Source organism: Periplaneta americana, chromosome 8 (genome assembly GCF_040183065.1).
Source record: "Periplaneta americana isolate PAMFEO1 chromosome 8, P.americana_PAMFEO1_priV1, whole genome shotgun sequence".
Taxonomy (NCBI): Eukaryota; Metazoa; Arthropoda; class Insecta; order Blattodea; family Blattidae; genus Periplaneta; species Periplaneta americana.
The window spans coordinates 51,518,197-51,533,084 of record NC_091124.1 but is presented as its reverse complement, the minus strand read 5'-3'; the positions used below and the strand labels follow the sequence as shown (position 1 = coordinate 51,533,084).

At 34.8% G+C, this 14,888-nt stretch overlaps 1 protein-coding gene across 1 annotated transcript in view; it reads left to right on the top strand.

The window, feature by feature from the left end:
* Positions 1 to 14,888, top strand: part of Cad99C (cadherin 99C) — a 466,185-nt gene that overhangs the window by 254,119 nt on the left and 197,178 nt on the right. Inside the window, exon 4 of the mRNA XM_069832876.1 lies at positions 9,712 to 9,777. Coding sequence (XP_069688977.1) covers positions 9,712 to 9,777 — 66 coding nt within the window. The remainder of the gene's footprint in view (positions 1 to 9,711; positions 9,778 to 14,888) is intronic.

The following is a 14,888-nucleotide window of genomic DNA, read 5'->3' as shown; positions in this document are numbered from 1 at the left end:
CTTTGAAATTCGTTGTCACCGGCCTGGTTTCATTCCGTAACCCTCAGATCCAAGAGCATTGAGGACATTTGTTTGGTAAAAGTTCCATTGTATCATTCATTTTTATAAACGTTTGGTATGAATCGCTAGTGCCGTACACACTAACACAGCTCTCCAAACTTCTATTTCTCTAAAACATTTCCCACCTGAAAATTGTTATTTCCAAAGTTAAAATATTATTGCCTATAGGTGAAATTATGTCAACATTTACTCACATTACATGGTCATAGGAAGAAAAATAAAGAAGGTAAACTTTCGATTTCTAAATGAGGCAGTTTCAATTCCCCTTGTACCTTCTTGCCTCCATTATGAGATGATTTCTTTTATATATGTTGAATAGAGTGGGAATGATGGAATGGAATTTAACTGAGAGGGACACAAATGGCTCAGCACTGCGACCTAATGAGATCTACTGCGCTAACACTCGATATGGAAGGAGTTGCGTGCCACAGATCCCCTACGCGCACCGCCCTAACCACAAGACTCCCTTAACGACCGGTCCCTACAGTCGGCAGAAATCCATATACCATTCCTGCTTCGGCAACTTCCCCCAAGGCCCCCCTGTCGGTCCGAGACGAAACTCCTCCCCAGACTAGGTCCCATCCAACGTCGCTTAACTACATTCCACGGAGGCCGGTAGAGAGAGTCAGCAGCTTCGGGAGGCCGCCTGTAGAGTGATCTGAAAAACAAGAAACGGGATGATGAGGAAAGGAAGTGGCGAAGATGAGTGGGGTTCCAATCGCCTGATAAAGTTAACTGATATTCATCCATAGGAGTGAGGGAAAACCCCCGAAAAAACCTCACCCAGGCAACTCGTCCTGACCGGGAATCCAACTCGGGACCGCTGGGTTCGAAGTTAGACTCGTTAACCCCTCAGACACAACGGTGGACAGAATAGAATGGGAGATAGGATACATCTTTGTCGTAATTGATATGGGTTTTGCAGTTTTGAATCTAAATTGAGTTTTAATTGTTTGCTGCTCTCTTAACTGCTTTAACTTTATGTAACACATGAAATAATTTTATCAACACCGACCTCAGGGATCCCCTTTGAGGGCTGGGCCCCAGGGCAATTGTCCTCTGCCCCCTGTGTACCTACCTGAGGATTACTGGTGGAATTTATATGTAAATATTGATATGAATGAAATCAGTCAAGTAGTTTAGGTGAAATCGCTGTACACAGAAAGCGCACCAAATACTGTTTTTCTGCATCAGTCATGGTGAAATCACTTATTTCCGTGGAAATCTCTAAATACATTATTTTTGCAGCATCACAATTTCCTTTTATACTTCTTATAATGAGATGGCATGACCGTCGCAAAATGGTGTCGGTTGTAATGGAATATTCATGTGCGTTGCACGCCTATTGGACATTTCTCTGACTTCGGACTACATATATATGTCAGCCATGAAGAGGTACACTAGTTTTATAGTTATTACGCTATCGTTTCTTGGCTATCCTACACTACTCCTTGCCATAGGTTTATAATTAAACTGGTATGTGTATTCATACATATGGTAATATAAATACATATATTCATGGTAATCCTATACATCCGCGCTTAAAACATGTTTTTTTCCAGTTTTTTTCTGTATTCTTCAACAATAAAATTACACAATTTAGATGCGACTCTCTTCATATATCTCGACCGCGTTTACGATTATTTAGCAAGCTACCAGGAATAGTTTCTGAGTCAGACATTATTAACAGAACTTTCATTATTTAGTTTACAGACCAATCAGTGTGAACAGTAAACTTTCAATAATAATAGTTCATGTTTATTAATTATTCAAGTCTCAATGATTATCTGTTATTAAAGCAGACTGGCCTGGTTTCACTTCTCTTCGTTTCTTCTTGTGTTTAACCTACTCCTTTCCTATCGACTTACAATCCAACACAGTTTAAAGGCAGGTATATAAATTTATGAACAAACACTGGACAGACACAGTGCGGACTTCCCTCGCCTTGTGGTTAGGACAGCACAGGGTAACCACTGAGACATCATAGGACAGCATATTATAAGGAACAAATACTCAGTCCCATGGACGAAAGATGAATCTCTTCCATTGCCCACACGAGGAATCGAAACAGGGACTGCTTGGTTTGGAAACGAACACGCTACTCACTTAGCCGCATCTGCGGACTAGTTTAGTTTCCCTTGTAGAAATTCGTTCATACACTGCAAACCCAGCATTCTCCTCTTTTCCGCCTTCCTCTTAATCGTTGTTGTAGAAACTATAAAATAATATTCTTTATGCTCGACCATGCCGAAATGTAGTAATTATACACCTGGTAGCAGTCCTTTAATGCATGTCATTAAAGTACACCTATTTATTAAAGTACAGGTGTTCAGCCAATGACAACTCAGTTTACAGGTGTTCAGCCAATGACAAGTCAGCTTTGTACCGTTATAAAACCGCAAGTATCGATTATTCTCGGATATGGAATCGAAAGAGAATTATCGAAAAGTCACGAAGGCTGGAAATCCAATACTGTCGCAGAAGGTTATGTTCTGTTACTATAATAATTAGCGTTAATTGTAAATAATATTCAAATAAATTCAATTTGTCATCTCGTTTTTCAATGTCGAATTCAATAATCAAGGCTATATCAAGTTTAACGGGGTTACATCAAGGTCAATGACATTATTGTTCCTCGGAAAAAATCAATACTTTCGCGTCTGCACACATCTCACAATTCACGACCTAGGACAAGGTCACTTCCGATCTTGTCAGATACAAATAAAATGTATACATCTGAATAATTTCAAGTTAGAAATATGGTCGAGCATAAAAAGTCGTATGAAACTTGCCTATAATGGTAATTAAGACGCTTGTATGAATATTATGAAACTCGCTTGCGCTCGTTTCATAAATATCCATACTTGCGTCTTAATTAGTATCATTATAGGCTCGTTGCATAATGTACTATTATATATTTCTGAATAAAATAATTTCGATCGATGCTTATTAGATTTCCCGCATAACCTATGAAATTTTTAAAATACATGTTGGTTCAGAAAAGTGTGAATGCAATTAATAATTATATATAATAAATTTTCAGTCAAATACACTTTTCAGTTTGTGAGGTCAGATAATCTGTTACATCACAATATTTATTACAAAGTCACTAATATTTTTGACTTTAAAAAGTCATCATCAGGTGCATGAGATGCAAACAATTTTAAATTAGGTGATAGTTGATCTAACAATTAATGATATAGTAAGTAATGCACGTGCTGGCATTTACAAGTAGGCCTATATAAGTTTCGTGCCCCTTGAGGTAAACTGTACATGGTAAAGCTGAACACTGATGCTAGGTTCTCATATGTGTATAAAACAAGGAAAGGCACAGCATGATATTAACCTTATACAATTAAGGCTAAATATTGTCATTAGGTCATATCATTAAAATTAAATTTGTACAATTTGATATTAACTATGTTAAAATGTTATATATAATGTATAAATTTAAAAGGGATGGAAAAAGCTGTGATGCAAATGCTGTTGTTAGGAGAGCATGCAGTGCGGTGAATGCCATATTTGTATAGTTGTTCAGTTGTTTACGTCCAGACAAGGAGGAGTGTTTCACCCGACGTTACATGTTTTTGCATCTCATGCACCTGATGATGACTTTTTAAAGTCGAAAATATTAGTGACTTTGTAATAAATATTGTGATGTAACAGATTATCTGACCTCACAAACTGAAAAGCGTATTTGACTGAAAATTTATTATATATAATTATTAATATTAAATTTTTTCTTAATATAAATCTTATTGTAGAATTTTTTCTCTCTTAAAATGTTCGTTACTGCATTGTTCTGTAATACCTTATCATCTTATGAATTCTAAATAACATGTGTACCATAGTTTAAAATATCAAACATTTGCCTTTTGACGTGAAACGCCTATATTCGGCCTACTAAGAGAAGTAATAAAATTATAACGTTTTGACATGAAAAGCTTTCTGTAAACTCTGATGTCACTCGTGATACCGTGGAAAGAACTGTAAGATAAACTTCGTGCCTTGTGGTTTTCCACGCGGTCCGTCTTGTTCCATTTTTTATTTAATTTGTCTCGAGGTTTTCCATTTGGTACGTCGTGCTCCATTTTATACAGAGTGTTTCATAATTCCTATTACAAACTTCTAGGGGTTGTAGAGGGGACTAAGTAGATGAAGTTCTGATTGGGAACCCATGTTCGGGAATGTATTGAGCAGTACAAGACGAGACAGCTGTCCTCTCCTATCGTCTTGTCTCGTCCTGTACTGCTCAATGACTGAATCAAAACTGATGTGAAAGCTGACTCCGTAGAACTGATTGTAAACAGAAGACACACGATCTTAGGAGACTGCAGAAGTCGTCCTCAGCCCATTTTGTTTGCGTACCGTGAAGAGGGTGATTTTAAATCGAATCGATCTTCAAGTTATTTTGCATCGAAACGATACATTTCCGGACATGAGTTTCTAACCAAAACTTTATCTACTTAGTCCCCTCTACAACCCCTAGAAGTTTGTAATAGGAATTCTGAAACACCCTGTATATTTTAATATGCCTCGAGATTTCCCATACGATCCGTATCGCTCCATTATCTAATAAATTATTTTTGGATAGAGTGTACCCACCCTGCCTGTGGTAATATTTATTTAATCCTTAAATACGTTATTATCTATACTAAAAATTACATATCAAGAATAAAGACGTTTTACGCAATACAAGGGATATAAATCTCCTGTCACTTTTTCCTTCTTTTACACGGAGGAGGAACCAGAAGGCTCGCACCACAATCTCGAATGCATTTACACTTATTGTGCACTTTCACTTTTGACTAAAGAAAGTTCGTTGAAGTCCAAAATACCGTTTTCTTTGTACATATGTAGTTGCTCAGCTGTATGGTGACATCTTTGGATTTAGCCATGTAGGTTTAAGATTCCGGTGAAGTCCTACTAATGTGTCCTTCCCCCATCCCCCAAAACGTACTACGCCTCCTCAGACTGATGCCATCTGTTATCCAGTTACAATACTACGAAACTCGTACATCACAACAACACCGTTTTGGTCAAAACTGAGTAGGTTATTGATGATAATTGAAGGGTTCAGAGTCATAGTGGGCCAAGCGCCATTTATTAAAAACGGAGAAATCAAGAGTTAAAATTAAGTGAATACCACAGTTTAATGGAGATTAACATATCATTTAGTTTTAATGTGTATACTTTATATTATTTGCTATATGTTTCATTGAATTATGTTATTCACTTAATTTTAACCCTTGTTTTCTCCGTTTTTAATATATGGCGCTTGGCCCACTATGGTTCTGAACCTTTCAATTAATATTGAAAAGTAGCGTGGCGGTGGGATAAAAATAATAATAATAATAATAATAATAATAATAATAATAATAATTTATTTATTTAATCTGACAGAGCTAAGGCCAGTAGGCCTTCTCTTCCGCCCAGCCAGACTCTAATTCTAATTAAATACATTTGCTTACATAGTTATTACATTAATATCTAGATCATAAAACAACATGAAAGTAAATAATGAAAATTGGATAACTAATGTTAGTGTGACAATAATAAACACTGGTAAGAAATAGTTATAATAATAATGATAATAATAATAATAATATTAGTAGGGTAATAATAATAATAATAATAATAATAATAGTAATAATGAGATAATTTAGATATTTATCTGTGATATATATATATATATATATATATATATATATATATAACCATTAAACATTGAGAAACCTGAAACAGCTATTATTGTTGACAATAATAATTATTAGAAAAATATGTCGTTAGCCTATTCTTAAATTGATTTGATGTCTGACAGTTCCTGACATTACTCGGTAGGGATATTGGAGGGATAGAGGATAATACTGAGAGATTCTCAGGGATCTTGGCTTTGTCATCGGGATTAGAACCCGGGTCCGCAGTCACCCTAAGCCAGTGCTTTTGTAACTGAACTTAAAGCCAAACAAATAATTGCCTTAATCCATATTTATAGATTACGAGTAATGTGAAATGAAAGGAAGAAAATTGTCTATTCTTTGAGACCGTTAAAATGATTTCATTCACTTACTGATAAAGCCTAAGTTCGTTCTAACCTTCGAATGTCGATTTTCAATCTTTATTAGCAAAGAAAAATTTCAACATAAATATCTCTTAAATATGGCATCATTGCTTTCTTCCTCTTTTCTTCTTTCCATCTACGACTAAATGTAATGTTTGCTATCACTTCCCCCATCTGTTTCCGGTTTGTTGCAGTAGGCCTAAGCACTTCAGTCTTCGACTATTCCCAATCCCGTACAATTCCTTAGGTTTTGCAATCATAACATCTGCTTCCGCCCAAAGTCTTTCTTTGTTCCTTTTAATCTTTCTTATTGTAAGTTGCAGTAAATTATATATAATGTGATTAAGGGGTTACATTATCTCTATTCTTTTAATCGTAAACAAAAGTTCGTTCTTTACGTATCAATTCTTCACAGAATATTTTCATTTGAATTCGTGCTGTCCAGGGGATGTTAACTAAATATCGGTACATACACCATTTGACTACATGGTAATAATTGCATAGCACTATGTGTTCTGTTCTAATCTAGACACAAAGTATAATATTTATAAATGTTATCAATTTTAACTATTTTATCTTTACAATAAGTGCTGTCCACACCTGTGGAGTAACGGCTAGCACGTCTGGCCGCGAAACCAGGTGGCCCGGGTTCGATTCCCGGTCGGGGCAAGTTACCTGGTTGAGGTTTTTTCCGGGATTTTCCCTCAGCCCAATATGAGCAAATGCTGGGTAACTTTCGGTGCTGGACCCCGGACTCATTTCACCGGCATCATCACCTTCATCTCATTCAGACGCTAAATAACCTAAGCTGTTGATAAAGCGTCGTAAAATAACCTCGTAAAATAAATAAACAATGAGTGGTATTTAACAAACAATGTAACATGAGTTATATGTATTAACATTCACATCCACAATCTCAAATTTCATATTTTTCCGGTAAAACAAATTACACAAATTCAAATTAAACATTTTCTATCAATAAGTATTCTGCTACATAAAACTCATGACAAAATCAATCACCTTTGTTATGCATATTACTTTGTACAATTTAATGGATTAAGTTTAGATTTCGACAATTTTTAAATAGCTGATGATGCCGAATAGGCGAAAACGTTCATATCTATTTTAGATGTAATAGCAAATAATAAAATTTGCAAATAGATAAATCACATTGATTGAGCACTTAAAATAAATTTATCATATAAATATCGGTACGTTGAACATCAAATTTCTCAAGTTTACCTATGGTAGTTAGTTTCAGAACATAAACTTCTACGCTGTGTAGAAGTACTGAACATACGTAAGAACTAACTAAGCGAATCGTTTTAAGATGAGTGCTTGAGAAAAGTGGCATAAGTCAGTTTTCACTAACATTTTTTGATAATTTATTGACAACTTACGGACCATCTGCTCGCTTGGGAAAAGAGACATAAGTATTTCTCCCATTACAATAATTCATATAGAAAAAAATTAAATCGACATAAACCAGTGTGAAGACAGTTTTTTTTTCCTTCTCCTGTAAAATTAACATTTTTGACTTGTGCCACTTTTCCCGAGTGCTGCAGATCTGTATTTGATAGTGCTGTGATTTTTATCATCATCGTGAACAGCAACACCAACACCACTAACACTAACAGCACCAACACTAACATCAACATCAATATCAACACCAACACTAAAAATACCAACACCAACATCAACACCAACGCCACCACCAACACCAACAACAACAACAACACCACCAAAGATTACACCTCAAAGGCTTGTTCCGGTTTCAAGAGAGTATTCAGACTTGCTGATCCCATCTTTTCACTGGTCTTCCTCCATTTCTTCTTCCAGTTGTTTTGTACTTCAGTACTGTTCTTGGTATGCAGTCTTCTGTTATTCTGTTCATATAGTCTGTCCAGTTATTACTACACTGAGTTATCGATCATCTTAAATGTCAGGATTTCTCTTTTTGTCTAGAAATGTAAAACGCTCTACACTTGTCAGGAACCTCAATTCTATTGCTTCTGAATGTTGTTCTTGTTTTCTACAGTCAAAACTCGGAAGCATATGGATTGTCATTATTCATATAAGGCGTGTTTAGTTTCTTTTCTCGTATTTTTAAGGGTTCCTTAAAATTGTGTCACACAGGTACTTAAATGTGTTAATTTTTTTCTAAAATATCTTCTTTTTTATATAAGAAATTGTGTAACTTAAATAACTCAAATAATTTACTTGCTAATTCTTATAGGGTTTGACCATCCGGAATAATAATTTTGGTTCTTATTGTGCTTATTCCTCTAACAGCTTAAAAATAGATATTTATAAATCATCCTCTGAGGTAATAAATAAAATTTGAACTTCAGCAAAAAGTGTTATGTCTAAAAATTTGTTGATTTTAAGAGTAGGTATCGGTAGGTCCCTATCTCCGCCACGTTAAATTGGTGCACTTTATGTACCTTTTTCTCTGAATGTATTTAAGGTAGAATCATACAATTTTGCACACTAGTAGACAAGAATGTTTTTAATCATCCTTGGATTTTTCAGATTATAATGTTAGAAATATTGAGATTTTTGACCAAACATACCTACATTCTCCCCTTAAAGTACTTCTTCAAATCCATCTGCCATTTCCGCACGATATCGTCAAGGTGGCTTATATATTAAAAAGTGGCGGTGATAAAGAATACCCTTTAATCACTACACGATTAATAATTACTGATCTTTTTTGTTTCATAATTTGTAAAAAAATATTACAGGTAGATGCAATATGGCTTTTAATTTTATTTACGTCTGAATACTACTCCTTGTGTAGTCTTATTAGTTATTAAAATATTCAGAAAGGTCCTCAGTTTACCACTCCAGAGCGATTTAATTGTCGTTCGTAGCTATCTCTTCTTCGTATTTCCACGACTTCTCTCTCTCTTCAATATTATATCTCTCATTCTCCTAATATTAACAGTACGATGAGCTCCGCCTAGCAAATCAATGTTATCTAATGTAGATTTACAGTTGTCAACAAGGTCATTAGCAACCTTGTTTTTCAGTTCTTTCTGATGAAGTTCTTTTCTGGCATTATAATTTCCCAAATGTTTAGGAAACTTCCCATAATAGCATAACACAAACATTAGAAATGAGTAAGGCCTGGCTATTTAGGTATTTACAATTCTTAAAATGGCATGAAAAATAATGTAATTAAAACATGAAAAAGGCACTCCATTTTTAAATAAAGGGAATAATACATTTTATCAGCTATAATATTAATGTAACACACCATTTTATTATTTTAATTGGTTTATTTTACGATGCTCTATCAACTGAGGTGGTTACCAAGCGTCTGAGAGAAATTCTTATGGGACCCTTAAGGAACTGATTACAAAGACAAAATGAAATGAATAAGATATTTTGCAGTAAACAGTGCTAGGAAAGTAGAATCCCAACGTGTAACAATCTAGTGTACGTATGTCGAAAGAACACCAAATAAACTCTAGGATGTGTGTCCCGATAGGATATGAAATCTCTCGAAGAAAGGTTATTGTTGAAAAAATGTTTGTATTTAACATATCTGATTTATACATTAATATATGTGATTTCTTTCTTTTCAGGTTTATGTGAAGAGGAGAACGGGCAGTCAAATATTATCTTGGACATCGAAGAAAGTCGAGGAACTCGTAAGTATATTTGTTTCTTCAAACTGCAGTGATAAATTTTGAGAGATTTTTCTGCGTTCGCCGAGCAAGCACACATAAAATTTATATTAACACTTCATCAGAACTCTGCCCGGTTTTTCACTTGGTGACATTATAATTCTCTATTAATTAAAAAAAAACTAGGCAAGTGTGAGAAAGAGAGACTATATGCCACAATAGAGCCAAAAGATTGAGCGTGGAATGAAAGCCAGACAGCCTTGATGGAACACCAGCGCCCTACTGCTGAGATACGGACGCGGAAATATTTAAAAATAATTAGACCGTTCTATGAAGCGTTGTTCTAAATGTACTGCTAAATGAGGTCATCAGTTCGTGTACGTATTATAAAATGGTTGTGCTTTCAACACTTAAATACGTGTATATATTAAAACATAATATGTTATTAAAATTTGTCAGTAGAACCTATTACAGGAACTTACTTAATTAGCATTTTAAAACGAAGAAAATGTTTAATATCAGCTGGAGCTAACTTTCTTCGGTAACCAAATAAAATGCAGAGTAACGTATTTTCAATGAAGGAATTAGCTACCCTGGAGGTATATAAATTTCAAAAATAGCTTTGCGTTGAAATCTCTTACGTACTGTAATGTCTTGGGCATTCTATAACATTCAGAGTTGCCCACAATCCAACCAATGAATTGCCCACACTGAAGGTACAGAAATTTGACACGTATCCTTGCGTTGAAGTCTCTTACGTACCGTAATATCGTGGGCATTCTATAACATTCAGATTGTCTATTTCCAATCAATGAATTGCTCACACTGAAGGTACAGAAATTTCACACGTATCCTTGCGTTGAAGTCTCTTGCGTACCGTAATGTCGTCGGCATTCTATAACATTCAGATTGTCTATTTCCGATCAATGAATTGCTCACACTGAAGGTATAGAAATTTCACACGTATCCTTGCGTTGAAGTCTCTTACGTATCGTAATGTCTTGGGCATTCTATAACATTCAGAATTGCCTATTTCCGATCAATGAATTGCTCACACTGAAGGTATAGAAATTTCACACGTATCCTTGCGTTGAAGTCTCTTACGTACCGTAATGTCTTGGGCATTCTATATAACATTCAGAGTTGCCTATTTCCATCACACTGAAGGTATAGAAATTTCACGCGTATCCCTGCGTTGAAGTCTCTTACGTACCGTAATGTCTTGGACATTCTATAACATTCAGAGTTACCTATTTCCAATCAATGAATTGCTCACACTGAAGGCACAGAAATTTCACACGTATCCTTGCGTTGAAATCTCTTACGTACCGTAATGTCTTGGGCTTTCTATAACATTCAGAGTTACCTATTTCCAATCAATGAATTGCTCACACTGAAGGTACAGAAATTTCACACGTATCCTTGCGTTGAAGTCTCTTACGTACCGTAATGCCTTGGGCATTCTATAAAATTTAGGGTTGCTTATTTCCAATCAATGAATTACCCATACTGAAGGCATAGAAATTTCACATGTAACCTTGCGTTGAAATCTCTTACGTACTGTAATGTCTTGGGCATTCTATAAAATTCACGGTTGCTTATTTCCAATCAATGAATTACCCATACTGAAGGTATAGAAATTTCACACCTAACCATGCGTTGAAATCTCTTACGTACCGCAATATCGTGGGCATGCTACAAAATTAAGGTTTACCTATTTCCAATTAATGAATTTCCCACACTGAAGGTATAGAAATTTCACACGTACTTTGAAATCTCTCACGTACGGGCATTCAATATAATGCAGGATTGATTATTTCCAATCAATGAATTACCCACCTCGGAAGTAAAGAAATTTCACACTTAACCATGCGTTGAAATCTCTTAAGTACCGCAATGTCGTGGACATGCTATAAAATGCAGGGTTGCCTATTTACAATTAATGAATTTCCCACACTGAAGGTATAGAAATTTCACACGTATGTTGAAATCTCGCACGTACGGGCATTCCATAAAATGCAGGATTAACTATTTCCAATTAATGAATTACCCATCCTGGAGGTATAGAAATTTCACACCTAATCTTGCGTTGAAATCTCTTACGTACCGCAATGTCTTGGGCATGCTATAAAATGCAGGGTTGCCTATTTCCAATTAATGAATTATCCACCCCGAAGGTATAGAAATTTCACACCTAATCTTGCGTTGAAATCTCTTGTGTATGGCAATGTCGTGGGCATGGTAAAAAAATACAGGTTTGCATAAAACTTAATAGTAAGTGGCAAGTGAATCGCTCTGTATAGGTTATTAAAGATTATGTAACCTTTCGTTTATAAATAAAGGTTTACAATGGGCATCAGGTGCAGAGCCAATTAAAATACATACAACCTTTTTCTGTAGCACTAGTATTTTTTCTAATACTACTACAATTATTCCAAATATAATACCATAAACAAATATAGGCCTACTGAAAAAAATGCATCCTTTGGGAACCAAACACTTCAAACATCGTAATAAATAAATTATCCTGAAAATCTTATATAGAAAAGAATGGACATGAGGTTTTCCCAGGTTAGTCTTCTGCCAACAGTATTTCCTAAAATGTTAACTTGGCTATGAGCATAATTATTATCAATTTTGAGTTTTATTTATGTTTAAACTAAACTGTTTTACTTGAAACGTAAGTAATATTAGTAGTGATAATAGTAAATTTTTCTTACTGGCACCGCAGCCTGAGCCTTATTTTGCCCACTTCATATGATTATAGAAATCTCTTCAGGACTGCATTCCTGTAAGTATCGTGGTTCACTGTTTGGTGCCATCTATCGATTCAACTACAACACCTGGGTCCGACAGAACCATACATCTCCGCCCCCATGGAAACGTTTGTAAATTCCTGCGATCAATCCCATCTGTATGCAAATCACGATACTCCATCCTTCTGCATCCTGTATATTGATTTGAAGAACACATTACTGTAGGTATCTTAATTCACTGTTTGATGCCAGCAATCGATTCAGCTGCACATCAGCCTGTCCAACAGAGTCCTCTATGAAAGCCCCTTCGAGTTCCTGGGACTTACGCATCTCCCTCAGATAGATGCCATCTGTATGAAAGTCACGGTAATACATCTGCTGCATCTTCGGTCGACTTTAAAATATAGTAAGATGGTAGATGAAGTTGAAATTAATGAAGGCAAAATGAATTTCAAATCCGAAAGTTAACCAGAATTCTGCTTCAATTTGTTGAGGTGGGAGATACTCGAAAAAAAATTCTAACCAGGTAACTTGTCCCAACCAGGATTTGAACATGTTAACCGTTACTCCCCAACGGTGGATAGTAGTAGTAGTAGTAGTAGTAGTAGTAGTAGTAGTAGTAGTTTATTTTTTTATTTTATTGGGTTATTTTACGACGCTGTATAAACATCTAGGTTATTTAGCGTCTGAATGAAATGAAGGTGATAATGCCGGTGAAATGAGTCCGGGGTCCAGCACCGAAAGTTACCCAGCATTTGGTCGTATTGGGTTGAGGGAAAACTCCGGAAAAAACCTCAACCAGGAAACTTGCCCCGACCAGGATTCGAACCCGGGCCACCTGGTTTCGCGGGCAGACGCGCTGACCGTTACTCCACAGGTGTGGACTAGTAGTAGTAGTAGTAGTAGTAGTAGTAGTAGTAGTAGTAGTAGTAGTAGTAGACTATAATAATAATAATAATAATAATAATAATAATAATAATAATAATAATAAAAATAATAATAAAAATAATAAAAATAGCTTGTATATCATAATCTTGTTCGTTACGGTATGACATTAAATAATTTACTAGACAACATTTATGGTTGTAAATGTCCATCGTTGTAAATCTATACTAATAATAAATCTGTAGCCGAAATTTTTCTGGTAATTTTCGATTTTCCAAAAATAATTGGTCCTAACATATATAATTAACCACCCTGAAACCGAAAATAGCTTTTTTGAAATTTTTGTTTGTATGTCTGTCTGACTGTCTGTCTGTATGTTTGTTATCTTTTCACGCGATAATGGCTGAACGGATTTCGATGAAAATTGGAATATAAATTAAGTTCGTTGTAACTTAGATCATAGGCTATATGGCATTCAAAATACATTACTTAAAAGGGGGGTTATAAGGGGGCCTGAATTAAATAAATCGAAATATCTCGCTTATTATTGATTTTTATGAAAAATGTTACATAACAAAAATTTCTTTAAAAATCATTTCCGATAAGTTTTAGTCTTTGAAAAATTTTGATAGGACTGATATTTAATGAGATAAATGAGTTTTAAAATTAAAATAACTGCCATCTAAGGCCGTGTAATGAAATAAACAAATGACTTCGTCTATAAGGGGCCTTGGTCAACAACAATCGAAAGCTATGAATCATAGCCTACAGAAAATGTTTGTGTTCGTATGAAGCAATATCGGAAGCTAAATTAACCGATTTGTATAATTAATTATTATTTCACCATTGGAAAGTGTAGTTTCTCTGTATGGATATAATGCTATAATGTTATTACAGTAACTTCTGAGTGAATTGAGGACAGGTAAGATTAAAATAGCTTCTTATGCACAGAAAACTTGATAGGCTATTCTGTGTATTCGTTTCCTGTATTTCTTAAAATAATGTTTATCTCAGAGAATTAACGACCAACGAGAGTGTATTGATTTCGTATGCAGTAATAATACGTTAGCTTAGCATTTCATTATTTTATAATCCAAATTTTAACTATGCTCAATTGAATCGAGCTAAAATACATAAAATACATATGCATTAAATGCAATGCAAAAAATTTGGGTAATGAGCCAAGCAGATTATATTGCCCTGTTTTAAAATAAAATTTGTTCCTCCTGAGATTCAAGAGCCCCCATAACAAATTGAAAACTTACTTATCGGGGTACATCTGTTATCAACACACTTTTTATATAATATAATATAATATAATATAATATAATATAATATAATATAATATAATATAATATAATATAATATAATATAATATAATATAATATAATATAATTTAAGTTACTTAAGTTATTTGAAGGGTTCAGAACCATAGTGGGCCAAGCGCCATTTACTGAATACGTAGAAAACAAGAGTTAAAATTAAGTTATTACC